Source organism: Halichoerus grypus, chromosome 2, assembly GCF_964656455.1.
Source record: "Halichoerus grypus chromosome 2, mHalGry1.hap1.1, whole genome shotgun sequence".
NCBI classification, from domain to species: Eukaryota; Metazoa; Chordata; class Mammalia; order Carnivora; family Phocidae; genus Halichoerus; species Halichoerus grypus.
The window spans coordinates 206,426,511-206,444,745 of NC_135713.1; the positions used below are offsets into that span (position 1 = coordinate 206,426,511).

Here is an 18,235-nt window from a genome sequence, read left to right on the forward strand (position 1 = left end):
ACACCGAGTTCCGAGCAGTGCGACTCCCCCAGACCTGCCAATCCATGCCAATTCTGATGGAGGAGGGTCTGATTTCTAGCTGGCTCCCTGGGCTGCTGGTCCAAAGACCAGACTGGGAGTCATGAGACCTACTGACTTCTGCATTATCCAACGGAACTTTCTGCAATGATGGAAATGTTCTAGCTCTGCCAAGCAGGGTAGCCACAACCCCGCATGGGCACAGAGCCTTAGACATGTGGCTGGTCCGAACAGGTACGTGCCGTACGCGTACCGGACTTCAAAGACTTAGTACAAAAACAAAAATGTGAACCACCTCGCTAAGAACTTATATAGATCACATGTTGGCGGTATATTTGCGATATACTGGGTTAACTAAAACGTAATACCGAAATTCATCTTTTCTGCTTCTTTTCACTTCTTTTAAGTGGCTACTAGAGAAGGTAAACTTTCCTACTGGCTGGTACCACATCTGTACTGGAGAGCATCCCTCTGGAGCCTCTGAGACAGTGAGCCAGCCAGCCTCTGTTGAATTCCTCTGGTGACGGGGAACTTACCACCTCCCATAACAACCGATGCTAAAGTTGGGAGATTATAGTTAGATTATAGGAGATTATAGTTGTCCTTCGAGATTTTCCTTTAAAGCCACCGCCCCTTCCCACTCTCTGGTCCTGTCCAGGCGCAGAGGACCTGTTCTCCCTGATGTGCCCACCTGCTAGCCTTCGAAGATGGTCAGACTCTCCAGATCCTGGCTGAGCCTGGGATGCCTTCAGCTGATCCTTCTGATTATCCGCCCATAAACATGCCTTCCCTGCTGATAACGGAACAAATCCCCGAGCACAGGCTCTCCATTTCCAACCCCACTTCCCAGGTCTGGGCAGCCCTGACTGGTCCCTGCACTGATTTACTGTGAGGAACTGAGGCCCAGGAGGAGGATGGCATTTTGGGCACAGCTGCAATCGGAACACGACCCTTCCTGATTTTTAACCCAGGCTTCACCCCTGCGCCTCCCCACGCAGCTGGAGATGGCAGTGAGCTCCGCGTCGCTCCCCTGCTCCTGGGCGGTTTCTGCGTGCGTCATCATGGGGCCTCCCCTCCCCATACTCATACTGAGCTCTGCACACATCACCAGGAGCAGCTGACCCGGAGGGAGGACGGTGCATCAGTGATGTCTCAGTGACCCCCAACCCCAGAATCACCGTCTGGAACGGGCGAACAGGGCCCCTCTCCAGGCCAGGAGGCCCCGAGCGGAGGAGGCACGAGGGGACCCTCCCTCCAGAACATCCCCAAATGCTGGGTGCTAGGTTCCCCTGGGGCTGGGGCCATGTTTTCACAGTGGCTTCCTTCTGCCTTCTCAACACAGGTGCGTGCACACACACACACACACACGTATGCATACACACAGTCATGCACACACACACAGATGTACAACTACGTACAGCCACACACTCACACACACACATTCACACACTCACACACTCACACCCACTCACACACACACTCACACACTCACACCCACATTCACTCACACACACATTCACACTCACTCACACACTCTCACACACACACACACACACGAGGCACCTGCAGCCCCGCTAACACTCCCCTGCCCGACACACCGAAGCTGCCTACTCGGGATGCCCGAGACCTGGACGCCACATCTGAGTTGGTGTTGACGGGACAGGCATGGGCTGGGGGGAGCACACAGGAGCCTCTGCAGCCCCCAAAGCCCTCTGGAGGGGAAGGAAAGAAGACGTAAAGTCCCATCTTAGAGGCACAGAAGCCCGGGCCCAGAAGGGAAGACACTCTGATCACGCGGTGGGCTCTGCGCACACCCCCACGGCCACGGCGGGAAGATACGTGCTCACCACTCCTGGAACTAACTGGTTGTGACTGAGTTGAGCCTGTGGCCCCAGAAGGCACAGGACCTGGGCCACCCGGGACCTACTGCAGTGCCCGGTACAAACAGCCGCTCCATGAATAATTTGTGGACGCTCAGGGGACGCTGACCTCCCCCTCCTCTGTTGACTCTCTCAGCTGCTCAGGGACCCGAGCGGTACAAAGACCTTGGCAGCCCCTTGGAGCTCCTGGCCTGGGGGAGGCTAGGACTTGCTTCCATGGCCTCTCGGGGCTGCCGCAGGTGGGCCGGGCCCCTCCCCAGGGCTCCTGTGAGCGGGGCCTGTGGCCCACCGAGCTGACCAGTCCGGGGCCTCCAGCCCCCGCCCCAGCCCCAGCCCCAGCGGGTCTCCTTCCAGAACTGGGCTCCCTCTCTCCGGGGGCCCAGACACCGCTGCTGCGTGGGCGGCACCCAAGTCTAGACACGCAGTCCTGCTCCAGGCTGCGCAGCCCCTGATGGAACCACGTAACCATCTGCCCGTGGGTTGGCAGGCCGTGGAGGGGGCTGCAGGGGGTTGCGCGGGTGGGCCAGAGTTCAGGGGAGGAAGAGGGGCTGGAATCCCCTGGGAGGAAGACGGGGTGAAGGGGAGAAGCAGAGGGAAAACGAATACGGGAAAGGAGAGAAAGTAGGCCAGGAGGGAAGAGGGGGCAGAGGCTTAGAAGCATGGAAAATTCTGGATTCGAGAACAGACATGAAGGCAGAAGACAAAGGCTGGAGGCCAGTCAGGAAGCACAGAGAGAGACGCTAGGAGGAAAGAGGCCAAGGGCAGGTGGGGACAGCCACCGACAGTGTCACCAGGACCCCAGAGGTCTGGGTGGCTGGCCAAGCCCTGCCCTCGGGGAGTAAGGGAGCCCCTTCTGCAGCTGCTGCATCTTGGGGTCTGGGTTAGAATCCACCCCTGGCCACAGAGACCCCCGAGGGTCCCTTGGTCCCACGCCACCAGGAGCTTTGGGCCTGGCCCACAGGACCACTGCCTTTGGCTCTGGGCCCGAGTTAGGCGCCGAGGGTTGTGGGCACCATCCCAGAGCTGGCCTGAGGCGCTGCTGGCCCCTGCTCTCCCTGGAGCCCCACATTCTGCTCCGAGCCACCGTCAGGCAGCTGTCCCCAGGACCAAAGTCAGGAGGCAGAGAACACTTGTGCTGGGACCTCAGCCTCGCCTCCTCCAAGGATGGCAGCCACGTGTGATTGACCACCGAGCTCGGTGGCTCAGCACTGGTCAGCCCGGTGCGGTGGGCACAGGCTCTGGGCTGTGCCGGGGGAAGGGCCAGGCCACGGGCAGAGTCTGCCCTGCTGCAGTGTCCTTCCCTGCCCTCTGCTGACCTCCCAGCACGCCAACCGCTGTTGGCCGAGCCCCACGGACCACCGTGCCTGCTCTTCCGGTCCCACCGGCCGCAAACAGGTCCTCATGCGGGGCCGTCGGAAGGCGGCTTCTCGGTACTCAGTAAGCACCTGGAGCCTCGGTACAGGTGAACCCCCTTCTCAGACTCACTGGGGGTCAGGAGATGGGAAAGATGATGGCCAAGCCAACCCTTCACTTGTGATTCTGGGAAACGGGGTGTGTCATTCAAACCTCAGTCACAAACCGTAACTATGGGAAACAGACGCAGGCCTCCTGAACGGAACTGGAAAACCCTAGAAACGCTGTCCCGAGAAGAGTTAGTCACTCCCCACCTGCTTCGAGGACCAGTGACTGACCCGGCCACCCCAGCCCCTCCAGGCCCCGAGACACGCACGTCTGTCCGCATTGTGACGCACTGGCTCGGGTTCAGAAGATGCCCCGCACCCCCCACCTCTGGGCAGAGATGCCCCAGGGGGTAGCCGGGGGTCCCAGGCCACTCTGCTCTGCACAGACTTCATGCTCGGCTGGGTCTGAACACGGAACATCCTGCCACCCTCCACAGAGCGGCCCTCGACCTGTGCTCCAGGCTGGGTCTCCCTCCGGGCCATTGCTCCTTGCCCTGCCCATCTCCCGTGCTCACCCGGCCAGCACACCAAGGTCCCTGCTCACGCTCTCCAGGGAAGCCCACTCACCCCGCAGGACAAGATTCAACAAAGCAGGCCACTTCCACTCTCCCCAACCCAAAAGGAATCTCCGAAATGCCATTGCCTGAAAATCTGCAGGCAAGATGAGAGCTCGTGCCGCATGAAGGCTCCAGTTGAGACACTTCTGCTTTGCACGTGGCTGGGAGTCGGTCAGAGGACAGAACCTCCTGGGTCCTCGATACCTGTCAGTCCCAGACACACCTGAGCCTTGATTCTGGGGTGGAAGCCAGGCTCTGCTTGTCAGTGGCTTTATGAGTCGGCATGACTCCTAACCTCTCTGTGCCTCGGTTTCCTTAACCGTGAGATGTGCATGCATGCTTGGCAGATTCTGCCACAAATGTGAGCTGTCAGAGCGCAAACCGGGTAGGAACCCACAGAAATAACCGAGGTACTTCAGCAACCAGACGACACCAACGGCCCAGACCTTGATAGCACGTCTTTCTGAAGACTCGAACGCGCTTCTGTTGTGTGCCTGGCCCTCCCACTGGCCGGGGTGTACTCACAGGCACGTGATGTCACCAGGAGCAAGCATGTCTCAGATGGGGTTGGAGTCACACCAAGGTGACAGGCCAACCGCCCAGGGAACAGACAACGGCCCGGGCGCTCTCAGACGGCGTGAGAAGCCGAGGTGACTTTGCTACGGTAATCAATCCTACTAAAAGTTCCTGTGATTAGCAGTGTTGCTTTCCCCAAAAAACGATTATTAATAAGAGAAGAGCTTCCTAATGAATCTCAAGTAGACCCTAGAATTCCCTGACCGCCCCCAGAAGCCTTTGGGTTCCAGAGCCCGAGCGAGCGCTCCTTGCTGTTAGCAACTCCAAGATGCAACCGGCCTCATGCTGGCAGCTGGGTGGAAACACCACATCCTCCATGGAAACTTCCGGTGGCTGCCAGTGTTTTCGAGGGCAAGCAAGGCTATCTGTGATTTCATCTCGATTAAGAGCAGAAGGAAGATGAGATCAACAGCGCTCAGAACACAGCCCTCAGGAAGGTCCGGGTGCTCACAGTCTCCAGGGCCCACTCTCCCTCAAACCAGCCCGGCCCCTCCCCTCCATCACCGACGCTCCTTCTTATGAAACTTAAGGCCCTTGTATCGCACCCCTTGCTGGGCTGGCCGTAATGCACCACGGACGACAATCTTCCTGTGTCCCACCCCAGGATCCCTAGGAGGGGCCAGATGTGGGGGGACCAGGGCTCTGGGCTGCCCTGGGGGGAACCGAAGGGCTCACAGGGAGCCCTAAGTGGGCTCCAGTGGCTGGCTGGGCAGGTGGGGAAACCGAGCTTGCCCGGGGCCCCTTGGGTAAGCTCTTAACAAATACCAGGGCTCAAACTGCAGCTGGATGTCTCCTGGTGTCGGGTGACCTGAAGTTGTCCAGCGGACAGGTAGGACTCTGACAAATATCAGCACCGCTGAGAGGCTGGGAGGAGGGACGCCTGACGATGAGCGTCTCTAATGAATTACAGAGTCGCTGTGTCTCGGCGGGTACATGACCTGGTCTCCGCACACGTGGGGTCCAGCCCATGCAGCAGGAAAAGGCTCCATTCTCTGTTGTCACGTTAACAGAGAACGGAATTCTGTTGGTTGAGGTTTTACCTTCTAATTTCAAGTTTGAAAGACTGTATGTTTCCAACACTTGCCTGTTTAAAGGCTGCATCTCAATGTGCCGCAAACCACATCTCTTGTCTTGCTTGATTTCCCGTATTTGCTCCTGCTCTCAGGCGTGCTGCTGAGACTGAACACACAGCCTACATACAGCACCAGGGCTCACTCATGCAGACCTGCGACTCCTCAGTGGAGCTGCAGGGAAAGCGAGCTCTGAGCCTGGATACCTGCCCAGGGGCCGCCCCGGGCCCCCTCCTCATGTGGCCTCCACTTCCAAGGGACATGGGAGGCTCTGTCTCACTCCAGAGGTGGTTGGGGACAAGCAGAGTCTCCAACGACCCATCATTATTTGTTTCATATTGACCCTGGACCACCAGCGCTGTGTGTGCTCCTAGAAGCATGTGTCCCTATAGACAGCCAGGAAATGGCTGCATTCAAGATCTTTCCCGGCCCTCGGAGACCCATGGCCACCCGCTGCGGACCGCTTTGGAGGAAACAGGGTACTTCAGAGCCTGACCCAATGGGCACGCTCTGGTTTTCCCAGAGACAATTCTGCTCATGGCTGACACCCACTCGGGATGGCTATGGCTCATTGGCATCTTCTTGCCTTACTGCTGCCCCTACAGAAAGCTCCAAATACCACCAGTTGGGGATGCATTCACCCAGCCCTGGAGGGATTGGCGTGCCTTCCTTACAGGTCGTGTGGGTACATTCACCCCAACTACCAGCACAGGTCTGACACCATCAAGACAATGCCAACATTCGGCAGTTTTCAGAGGCTTGATGCTACTTCATCTTAACTCAACCCTCCTGTTCAGCCTGAGGACGGGATGCTTTCGTCCTCCTTCTCAGAGGAAGATCCTGAGGTTCAAAGAGGTGAACTGACTTGCCTAATGCAGCCAGTAAACGGTGGATTAATCTCTAATCCCACTGTCTGCCTCGGGAGCTGGGGTCTCCTGGGGTCTGGCAGCCCCGGGGCATTCCTGTGTGTGGCTGTGGGGGCTAGGGCAGATGTTCCCTACTTGAGTGGTCTGCTCAGTGACTTCACCTGTGAGCTTGTTAGAAATGCAGATTCTTGGGCCCCACCCCAGAGGTCCCCAAGTGATTGTTGCACTCATGGAAATTTGGGATGCCCTGGAAGGCTGACCTCCCAGGTCCACCCTGACCATCTGCAACTCAAATGACGATGGGGAATTTGGGGAGTCAGCCATGGCTTGGGCTTGGATACCTGCCTGCCTGGGGGCCCCCCTCGGCAGCTCTTGTTGCCACTGAGCTGTGCCCAGGACTGCCCAGATGTCACAGGTGGTCCTAGGGAGGGTGGGAGCAAGGGCCAAGGTCTGTGGACCACAGGCCACTTCGGCGGCCCTTTGCTCCTCACCACCCGGCAGTCCCCCATCCTTTCCTTTGCAGCTGCTGACACGTTCAGCAATGCCCGCTGCATGGATCCTTGTAAGGGGCTGACCTGAGTGCCCAGCAGTCCAGGGACTGGCTGACCTGGCTCAGCTCTGAGGGCCTCATCTTTCCCTGTGCTGTCCACAGCTCCTCCTGAGCCACCTGCAATGGCCCCTTCTTTCTTAGCTCCCCGGAGAGCCCAAGGGGAACAAAAAGACAAGAACCCACCATCCAAAGGCCCAGCCCCACCTGGAGCCTGTCACCGTCTCCAAGAAACACACCTTCAAATGCATACATGGGAGAGGTGGTAGAAGTACATGTCCACTTAGATTATCAGGCCTGGCCTGACCCGGACCATCAGCTTTGGCCTGATCCCCTCTACCTTCTGCCTCCCACCTCCACACCCAGCCCCAAGTGCAGACCCAGTCCTAAAGGAGTCCTCCTGCTGGGGTGTGCAGGGCCCAGGACAGTCAGCCTGAAGATCTCCAGGCCTCCCGGTCTTCCCCCTTCAAGCCCCAGGCCTCTCCAAGCAAGCAGCCGCCCCCACCCCTGCAGGCCCAGGCAGAGGTTCCGGGTGCTAAAGATAAAGAAGGCAGCCCCAGAGTGCCAGGAGGGAGGACGAGCCCTGAGGTGTGGGCAGCCAGGGTGGGTGAGGCAGGGTACTGCAGCCCCCAGCCGGCTCTGGCTGGGCTGGCACTGGGAACCGCAGCCCAGAGAGACCAAGGGGCCTGGGGGAGGCGAGGAAGTCCCCCCCTCCGTCCCCAATGCAGGCCTGGAACCGCCTGATTCCGCATTGGGTGGGATCGCAGGACCCCCGCCCCGCACACCACGGCAGGCGGGCAGGCGGCAGCTGATGCTCTGCGTGCACCTCCCGTGGAGCGTCCTGGGGATTTGGGGGCTCAGAGTCGCTTGGCTTTCTGCCCCCCCCACCCCCCCGCCAGCCCAAGCTTCCTGCGCAGCCCAGCAGATTGCAAAGTCTGGCCCCAGCCCCCTCCCCGGGGCCGAAGCTCCGGGGCCTCCCTCGCCAGCCCCACCAGGCAGGTGGCCCGTCTCCCCCGAGGCCCGCGCGCGGTCCCCGCTGCAGCAGAGCTCGGCTCCCCCGCCGCCGCCGCCGCCGCCGCCGCCTCCGCGCGGCCCCCCGGCTTTCCCGACGCGGCCGGGGAGGGGCCCCGCTCCCCGCCCCCGCGCCCCCCGCGGCCCGGCGCGAAGTTCCCCAAAGTGACCGCGGCACCGAGAACCCCCGCCCCCTCCCCTCCGGCTTCCCCCGAGACTCCGCCCGCCGCCCCCTCCCGCGCCTTCGGAAAAGTTGCGAGCGACGCCCCAAACTCCGGCCCCCCGCCCCGCGCCGCGCGCGCCCCGGGCGACCCCGCGCTCGGCCGCCGCTCCCCCCCGCCGGGCCCCGGCGCCATGACGCGGGGAGCGCAGCGGGGCCCCGGCGGCGGCGCGGAGGCGGCCGAGCGCGGGGTGGGCGGCGGCGCGGGGCGCACGTGCGCCGGGCGGGGGGCCGCGCCGGGCCGGGGGCAGCTTACCTGTTGGAGGTAGAGGAAGGCGGGCGGGCAGGGCACGGAGTGCGGGAGCATGCTGCCGGAGTTGGACAGCAGGAGGCAGCCCGAGTTCGCCATGGAGCACAGCATGGGGCGGCAGGGGGGCGCCCGGCGGCCGGAGGCAGCTCTGCGCTCGCTGCGCGGCTCGCACCCTCCGCGCGTCCCTCGGTGTGTGCGCGCGCCCTGCCTCCCGGGCGCCCTCTCGGTCTCCTCCTCCTCCTCTTCCTCCTCGGCCCTCCCCTCCCCCTCGCGGCGCTCCTCAGGAGGGAGGCATGGACGGCGAGCGGCGCGCCTCTGCCCGGTGCTCCCCTGCCCGGGCGGGGATGCTGGGCAGATCGCGCGCGAGAACACGGCCCGGCAGGCTGTGTGCGCGAGAGAAGGGATGAGGGCAGCGGGGGAGTGGGCGCCCGTCACTTTGGAGCCACCGGAGCCCTGTCTGCAAAGAGTGGTGCGTGTGCGTGTGAGTGCGCGCGTGTGCGCGCGTGTGTAGCGGTGGGAGGGGGAGTCCCTGGCGTACTCCAACATCAAACAGAGCCCCGCACCGAGGGAAGAGAATCCGGAACGACGGCGCCACAGCTGATCACACACTTAACCCCTCGCCCGCCGGCGCCCTTCCCCGGGCCCCTCGGCGGCCCTCGTCCTCCCCGCATCCAGCGGCTGCCCCGGGCATGGGGTCTGGAATCTCCCTCCGGCCCCGCTCGGTCCGCCGGCCGCTGCGGAGAGGAGAGGCTCTGCCGGCTCTGCGGCCCGACCGGAAGGCGCTTCGTCCTGCTTGGCGTTCAGAGAGGCGCCTCTCAGAAGGGAGGCCGGCTCAGTGGCGGGGATGTCGGTGATGTAATGAGGGCATCTACGCAGAGGCTTCCTAGCCGGGGAACGCTTCTCCGCTGCCCAGAGCTTGGGAACCCAGCTGGAGCCCCCGGGGGCTTCTCCTGCCCACCCCTTGGCCCCCAGACCCCATTTACACCTTAGGCCTGCCACAGGCACATGGTCTTGTGGATATTTAATAGGGGGAGGGGGCGGGGACAGGGGCCCTGGCCACGATGCATCCTCCCGTCGCCATACCCAAACACGCTGGACTTGGTGTGTACACACAATGCAGCAGGAGTGCGCGTGTACCGACCCCTGGGCCGGGTCACGGCTTGGCACGGGTCCTGACTGACACAGCTGTGTGTGTGCGTGTGTGTGTATCTGCAGCTTCACCAGCCACACACACCCCCACCGGCTTGCGGCGCATTCACACTCGACAGATGCCCCTGACCAGGCTCAGTTAACCAGGACACGCCACAGGTGAGCCTGTGAGGCTCTGAGGGACAGTCTGCTACCTGCCACCCTTAGAGGTAGAGACAGCTGGGGGACACACCTAACCTCTTGCCCCACTTATGCACGCTTCTCCAGGAAAGGGGAGAATCTCACAAATATCCAGTACCAATTCTGGACTCACCTATCCTCCCTAAGGCACCTGTGATTCTCTTTCTTTCACTTCTGAGAGTGAGCCCCACTCTGGAGGGAGGGAGGGCTGGGACCACCTTGTAATGGGAAGACCACCAACCTGAGCATCACATGGAGGCCTCTTCACTTGCTGTGTGATTTTAGGAAAGTGCCTTGTCCTCTCTGGGCTTCCGTTTCCACACCTGCCCTGAGAGGTTGGGCGGATGATGCCTGAGACGTCTTATTGTGCTCCCTGCCGTGCATGTCCGTGAGGGCCATTTAGGAGGAAGCAGCAAGGAGGATCAGAGGGATGGGTAGAGGATGGGCTTCTGCCAAGCACTATTCAGGGACGAGCTCAGTTTGAACAAGGCAGGCAGGTGTGTGTCCCTTGGATGCCCCTCTGGCAGGCACCTCATGTCTCTCAAAGCAGCCTGCAGTTCATCTTCCTTAGAAGGAAAGGGGGTGCAACGTCTGGAAGGGAGGCAGATGGCAGAAGGGACAAGGGTTGAGGGAGAGACCATAGTGGGGAGAGCTGGTCCTGCGGCAGGTAGCTGCACTTGCTGATCCTTTTCGGAAGCCCCTCTCTGTGATCCCCTCAGGGGTGGCACGCTCGGCTATGGACTTGCAGAGGCAGTCCCCTGCCTTTGGGCTGTGAACAGTTATTAACTCATCTCCCAGAAGAGGAACCCTGACGGCCTGTGACAGTGGTGGGCCTGTGCTGAGGCCTGGCACATCTGGGGGAGGAACACGTGGCCAGGGGTAGCATTTGAGAGGGGAGAGGGCTGTCCTGTGGAGGGTGGTGCCACAGAGTGGTCCTGGCTCCAAGAACAGGGGCGGCCCTGGGGGCCGCCTCCCTCCCCAAGTCCTGCTGCTCTGCCCTCCTGTTTCAGAAGCCTTCCCTCTCTTCTGCTGTCGCCGCCCTGGCTGCTTCGTCCCCGGAGGACATTCGGGAATCTGGGGCAGCTGTGTAGCATTCACCCCCAGCCCTGGGCTCTAAGTCCATGCTCCGTGTGAATCATTCACTCGTTAATTTGCCGTTGTTACCAAGCATCTGCTGAGATGGAGGCTTTATCCCTCTTATAAGAGGATTTGAGAGTGTCCTAAACATCGTCCAACCCACAGAAGACACCCTTTGAGTTGACTCTCCTGCTTTTCCTTACTGAGAACCCACTACGTGCAGACAGATACCACACCAGGTGCCGGAGCTATAGAAACCAAGTGCTCTGCTCTGGAGTGAGTGCACCGTCTGGTGGGGAAAGCAAGCCAACACACCAAGACTGCAGCCTAGTGGGAGCTCAGATCTCGGGTGAGCTTAGACAGGAGGGTGGGGTTGGGGAAGCTTTCCTAGAGGGACCCCTGAGCTCAGTCATTGGCCCCAACAATGCCAGGCTCGGTGTTGGTATGGCTTCCAGCATCCTTGCCCCTGGTCATCTGTGGGGCCTGTCAGCCCAGCCACCTGGCTTCAAGCCTCACCTCCAGAGAGTGTCAGGCCCTGGGAGCATGTCTAGACACCTGCCTCCATCAGTCAGCTAATCACACCTGGGCTCCAGAGAGACTGAGAACAGCAAAACAGAATTAAAAAAAAAATAAAAACCTCCAGAAGAAGGGTTTGAACAACGTGTGTGTCTGCCTTATTTCTCAGGACAGGGGCAGTGTGCCCACCACCTCTTGTGCTGTGCCATGGGCTCGTGACTTCCACTTCGAGCCAATTACTAACTGACAAATTGAGAGAGGCCTCTGTCCACTGGGAGGGGGTGTCTTTGGGGGGTTAGGCCACTGAATAGCCAAACATTGTAGCCCATTGGGTCTTCCTCTCAAGAGGTGAGTGTCAGGAGGGCGGGAAACCTGCTGGCTGGGTTGCACAGCATCACCCCAATGCCTGGAAGGGCACCTGGTAGGGATGAGTGCAGGTGTCCCTGCCCCCACGCCCACCCCCACCCCAAGGCCGATCCCAGTGCTGAGGTGGCCACAGCGGCCAGTGGGGCTTAGCAGCCTAGGCCCTGAGAAGGCTGGGCAAAGCTTCTGCAAAAAGCCCCTGGGGCTGGGGTCCTGACTGCTTGGGGCGTCAGGACATCTCTACTCCACGGACTGGAGGAAGAAGGAGAGGAGGGGCTTGTACTCCTCCAGTGGTGCTCCCGGGAGCACCACAACGGCACAGAACACATCTGCAGTGATTGTTTCTGAGTCTGTGCCATCCTTGCCCTCCTCACCGCGGACCTCCAGTGCCTACACAGTGGGGTACAACATTCTTCAGGTCCCCTGGGGCCCCTCGCAGCCCTCCAGAGCCCCTGGTGCCTCCCAAGTGGTGGGTGGGGGAAGCCCGGGGGCCCGGGGCTCTGCTGCCCCCGCTTCTGGGGTGAAGGGAGGCTGCGTACTGGGAAGGGCTGTCAATCCAGTGCTAATATTCACTACTTAAAAAAAGCCAAGGAAAAAAATATCCCATTCGCCCTGAATCTGAGAAAGGCCTTGTTAGGGAGGCAGGAACTGAGCTGTAATTATTTCTGCGCTCCTGGGCACCACTATAAATATCAGGCAAGGAGGCACCTCAAAAGGTCTGGACGGTTCCAAGGCTTTGGAGATCTCCTGGCTCCTTCTTGCCCCCCTCCCCACACCACGTGTCACCTTTCCGAGGAAGCCGTCCTAGGTGCAGGGGCTGCCCCCATTTCCCCCTGCAGGGCAGGGCCTGCCTTTCCCACCCTCTCTGGGAGACCCAGGTCTGAGTAGCCTTACAAACATCCTCAGTCTCTTTGGTGTGTCCCTCTGTGAAATGGGGACGTGGAGTCTCTTTGGGAAAGTGTATGCCAAAAAGTATTCAAGATGGCCTGTGTTTTTAACAAAAGGTGGCCGTTCTGTGGTCAAATGATCTGATGTGCTGTTGCCTATGACACTCTCCCCATCCTTTGGAAATTCCCAAGGCCACACGTGGGTATATCCCCACAGGAAACAAAAAGCTCCCCAGTCCCTTTAGAGGAGGTTGGGTGGGGGGCTGAGTTACTCATGGGCCTGCCCCTCTCCTCCATTCTGAGTGCCCAGGCTGGCGTCCTAGCCTTCACCTATGCGCGGAGGACAGCCTGGAGCTTGGCAAAGGCGTGCTAGGACAAGGGGTGAGCTCACAGTCTCCAGTTGCAGCTGGGCCATGATCTACGGAGACAGCGTGCCCCATGCTTCTGGCAGAGCCAGAACTCCCTGCCCCAACTTCGGGGGGTTGGGCACAGGCTTGGGCATGAGCACTGAGGGCACCAAGGAGGCAGGAGTGGCAGAATTGTGCATGGCATCTCCATGGCACGGTAGGCTAGGATGGGCATGGCTCAGGGTGGGTACGAGGGAGGCTGGGGTGACCCGAGAAACCTCCTTCAGGTGAAGTAACCAGACACCCACGCAACCAACTGAATTCTCTTCCAGGAGGATTCACACCCCAATTCCACAGCTATGGGAACAGGAGTGGAGTCAGGGGTAAGCCCCGAGGTGCTGGGGGCGCCTCCAACAGACCCCCTTGGGGAAATGTCAGGTTGAGGACAGGGAGGTCCTTGTCTCCCTATAAAATATGGGAGCCCCTTAGATTCCCAAAGGTGACAGCTTCCCTATTTTAGGAGTGGGAGGCCATTTCTGCTTCATCCTCGTGTGTCCAATTCACCCAGAAAGGCAGAAGAGTTGGTGGGGGAGAGGGAGCCCCTCTGAGGAAGACGATTGCTAGAGGCCAGGATGGGAGTGAGCTGCCCTGGCTGTTGAGGCCACACTGGACATGTCCAGCAGAGGGCCCACTCACACCGGCCACAGCCTCCACTCTGCGGCCAGGCCTGTGAGGAGTGGGCGCTGGGGGTGCTCCCCACCCATGGGCTCCTCCCACCCGAGCCACAGGGCACTCGGCGGTGCAGAGGGGAAGCCAAGGCCCGGTCCAGGCTGCCGGGGCCAGCACCCACCTTCCAGCCCCGCGGCACCCCCTCCACACCCACCGGTGCTGTTCCCCCTGGTTCCAGCAGACTGCAGCAAAAGTAGAAATCCGCGTGCAAAGGAAGTTTATTTATCTGTTTAATTAAGAGGTGCTTGCCAGCCACATTCGGGTCCATCACCTCACTTACAACCATGTCCCGGCAAAATTAAACATAATAAATACAGGGAGACTGAAAGCAAAGGGCACACTCGAGATATATGGGCAAAGCCAGAAGTTGCACAGGGTTGCAGTTATAAGCACATCTTTCTTTGGCAAGTTCCCCTCCCCTCGGGGCCTGGGAGCCAGAGGAAGGCTCTAGGAGAAGGGGCTGTGGGTGCGGTGCGACTCTGCTCTTTCCACTCAGCACTGATGCCAAGCTTTATTTATTTTAAATGAACCCCCAGTACTTCTCCCTTCTCCTCTTCTGGAGAGGGGGAGAGAGCTCATCACAGAGCAACAAGAACATCTGAAACCAGCCAGTGCTGTGCTGCTCTAGCTTGGGGCTTGGTGGGTAAGAGGCCCCGGCAGCTGCAGCCCTGGAAAGCTCTTTGCAGGCTCCTGCTGCATCTGGACCAGGAGCTCCTGGCAAGGAGGCGGAACGGGCGAGAGAGCTCTGGAGAAACAGATCTGTGCTCCATGGTGTCAGCTACGGCCAAGCCACCGTTCAGGGTACTGGCCCCAGAACGCCACAGAAGCCGGAGGAGGAAGGGGAGTTAGATTTCGTATTTCTATCTCTGATGTGAAGCCTCAAGAACCTGAAATGTTTGCTTAAACATCACAGGAATGAGAGTGTCCACAGGGAAAAAAAGATGGTGATTTATTATCGTTATTGATTGCCAACCGTAACAATACCTTTTATTTGCTCAGTGCTTTCCCGACTTTCCCAACACACCTTAACGTGTCTCATTTTCCTGGATCCTCACAAGGTGGCGAGGGAAGGTAGGATGAGGCCCACATGGTACGTGATGGCACTTCTAGGATCACAGAGGTGGCCCAAGGTCACACAACTAGTCAGAGGCAAGGTTTAGGCTGGAAATCAAGCCTTCTGGCTTGAGGATTCACACGAGCCTCTTGCCTCCTTCCTACAACTGTGCTTGGCTCGTGCCATTCTGTGAGCGTCCCCATCATTAGCCCTTGGCTCTCTCTCCTAACAGGATCAGCCCCAAACCAAATCTGTTAATGTAATCGCCATTTGCAATAGCTTGGGCATTTACTAATCACACCGCCGCTCGGTCTGCACAGCAATTATCTCAAATTTCCTCTTTCTCATTAGGCAGGAGGTCGTGAGAACTCAGTAGGGTTGCTGAACCCTATGATCAAGCCAAGGAGAGAAGTTGCTGTTGGACAGAGGAAGGCCTTCCACGGGGTTCCTAGCTGCTCTGCCACGAGACGCTTGATTTCCTACATATCCTCATCCCACACTCTGAGCCTGGCCCACCACCGGGAGCCTTCCCGTCCGACCTAAATCTGTACGTGTCCACTTGGTACCCTGTGCCAACACCTCGAGTGGCCACAGAAAAGAAAGAGTCCCGAGAGGCGCAAGAAGGCTGTATATTTGTGTGAAGATGAAGATTCTAGCTGATTGCCCACCATGGAATACCCTTGGATGGCTGGGTCCCCAGGGCAGAAATGACTGAAGTGAGCCAGGGCAGGGCTCATGTTACGTTTATCACTGGCAGAGGTTGTGGGGCTGAGGAAAGCCTACATAACTCACCGCTCTCTGCAGCCCACCCAGGCTCGGCACTAAAATTGCCCTCGGCCTCTCCCACCCCACCGTTGCTGCCCTTCAGCACCAGGGACAGCGCCAGCTCCTTGCTCTCAGGTCTCCCTCCTTTCCTGGAAGGGAAAAGAGAGGGCTTCCAGGCGCGGGCAGTGGAGCTGGAAGGGAATTCGGGATCATACTGTCCAGGCCCCTGCCTTCTAGCTTTCAGGGACAGGCGCTGTCTTTTTATTTTAATTTTTTTTCTTGAAGCACTCCACCGAGGGAGACCCTGACATCTCTCTGGGGAGCCCATTCAGATTTTTATCACCCTGACTGTCAAGAGATTCTGCCTTGTGTCTCAAACAAACCTTTCCACTTTAATTTTTTTCAAAGGGGAAAAGCCTTGAAGGAGGGCCAAGGGGGAGCTTGGACCAGCAGCCGAAGCCACTGTCCCGTCCTCTTAACTCCCGGGAGGGGCAGCAGGTCACCCAGCAGAGCCCGTAGAACAAGGCTGTGTGCTTTTGGGGCCCAATGGCAGCACTGCGTGCTTCAGGTGTGGGAAAGGGAGGACCATGCCCATGACGTGGGAGGCCGTTTGGGGATCTCCCATGGCTGTGACCGGCATGAATTTGTGTCAAGTTCAGTTAGGATTGAACTGAGGAAACGTGGCATGCAGGGCTCCTAAGCAGACAGCCACGGGAAGGGGGTCAAGGTTTGTTCTTACATCCGCCACGGAGGGGGCTGAGCTGCCCAGGGGGGAGGCAGCGAGAACCCATGCTTGGGTTTCCTGCCTCTTTCTAAAGCCAGCAATTGAAATAGTTGGCCTCTTCACTTTGCCATCAGTTAAAATAAATCTTACTTAGCAGAGAAACCATTGCTCCTTCCCTCAGCATTGGGTGAGGAAAGGCCACAAAAGGACAGATGCAGGGCAGCCCTGTAGAGAGGGAGTCACCTGGGCCCAAGGACAGTGAAAGTCAGGTCTTCCAAACTCTGAGCGAGTCTGAAAGACTGAATCGAGCATCTGCCTCTAGCCCAGCCCTAGCACTCAGCTAGTTAAGAAAAAAACAGCCTCAAGCCTCAGGAAGCAGAATGTGAGGGGGCTGGCATTCCACTCTTCCTCTGCCCCTTTGTGCCCCTTAGAGCCAAAGCATCAGCTCATTAAAAGCTCATTAGGAGCCCAAGGCAGCAAAGGCCCAGAGAGGCAGCGCTGTCCTGGCAAAGCGCACGGCCCAGGGGAGGCGGGTGCGCTGTGTCAGGCGGCCAGTGCCAAGCTGCAGACAGAAGCTGAGTGATGGGGTGATGGGAGGTGGGGCGGGGGGTGGCGGCTGGGAGGTTTCTCACACGGAAGCCTCATGGGAGCTGAGCTTGTCCCAGGACTCACAGTGGTGAGGACAGGCCTGTCTGTCAGGAAGCGAAGGAACGGATATTTACATGCAGACCCTCTTCCCCACACCCCCAGCGTGAGAGGGGCCCAATATGGGGTCCTTTCTCAGGCTTTGAGAGGAGGGAGCCAGGGCAGGGAGGAGGGAAGGGTAGGCAGGACCCTGGCTAGTGTCAGCCGCGCCTGGCAGATCCGAGAAGTTGTATGAATTGCTGCCCACTGTGAGTACAATGCAGCAGAGAAAGGGGCAGTGGATGCTGCTTGTTTCATCAGACTCTCTAAAGGGTGCCAAGAGCAGGGGAAGCGGGACATCTCTGGTGGAGGTATGGGGGCCTTGGGTGGGAGCTTATTCTGGGGCGCCCACCCCTAGTGGTCCTCCATCCTTCTGCTCCCTGCCACACCTGGCGGGGGGGAAGCCCTCCTCGTTCCTGATCTACTCTGGCAGTGGGGTCCAGCACTGTTTGGCATCAACACAACCCTCCAGTGCCAAGACACAAGGTTTCTGAGAATTCACTGGCAAGGAGGTTTGGGGAAGGCTGGCAGCCGGTTGAGGGCCTGTGCTGTCTTAGCAGCTCCCAGGCTTTCCTCCCGCTGAGAGTTGCTGCATTAGGACAGGGGGGGCCGTCTGTGCCTTTTCTTACTTCCCTAGGATGCTGTGACTTTTGATTCCTGCTTGATTAATATACAGCCAATGGAGACTGTATTTAAGGCAGCTTTAATTCTCTCAGGTCACCAAACTCGGGGGCAGCAAAGCTGCAAGGAGCCAGCCCTGCAATAGATCAAACACTGGGACCTTCAAATCGCTCTGTGGCCCAATTTCTCACCGCTGCTGCTGCCTGATAACCCTCCCAGCCTGGAGCCAATATCCCCCTTTTCTAGGAGCGGGGACAGGGACCAGACTTGGCAGGCGGGAAGGAGAGCTGGAAGGACTCGGCACTTGGATCTGCAGCACCAGGGACAGCTCCAGCCAGACCAGGGTGCCCAGCACTGCCTACTTGCCTTCCTGACCCAAGGCACCAATGGGTGTAAATGACCTCACTGTTTTGCTGGACGTGGCCGATGGCTAGCCCTGCTGACGGCACCTTTCATGGAAACATCCTCCCTGGCAGATGAGACCCCTTTGAGACCCTGCACATTCTCACGGGTGCAGTCTGTCTTTAGGCTTTCTCATTCTTTGACCACCTGAGACCCCCACCCCCACCCCAAGGAGAAGCCGGTTGCTCTTAGGTAGGACTACCTGGCCAGTCTCCCTGCTGGTCCCTGGTGCCCATGGCTTCTGCAGGGCCCCCACAATTTCCTTTCTGGCTCAACCTCATC

At 59.2% G+C, this 18,235-nt stretch overlaps 1 protein-coding gene across 8 annotated transcripts in view; it reads right to left on the minus strand.

Moving 5' to 3' along the window:
* Window positions 1-18,235, minus strand: part of RBFOX3 (RNA binding fox-1 homolog 3) — a 409,848-nt gene that overhangs the window by 71,368 nt on the left and 320,245 nt on the right. For 2 of the 8 annotated variants that reach the window (XM_078066219.1, XM_078066215.1), the window contains exon 1: window positions 8,462-9,056. The exons of 3 other annotated variants lie outside the window; for them this stretch is intronic. In XM_078066219.1, the coding sequence (XP_077922345.1) occupies window positions 8,462-9,001 (540 nt within the window). In that variant the 5' untranslated portion in view covers window positions 9,002-9,056. Of the gene's footprint in view, window positions 1-8,461; window positions 9,064-18,235 lie in introns of those variants that run through there. 3 more of the 8 variants (XM_078066217.1, XM_078066216.1, XM_078066218.1) reach the window with 3 other exon arrangements.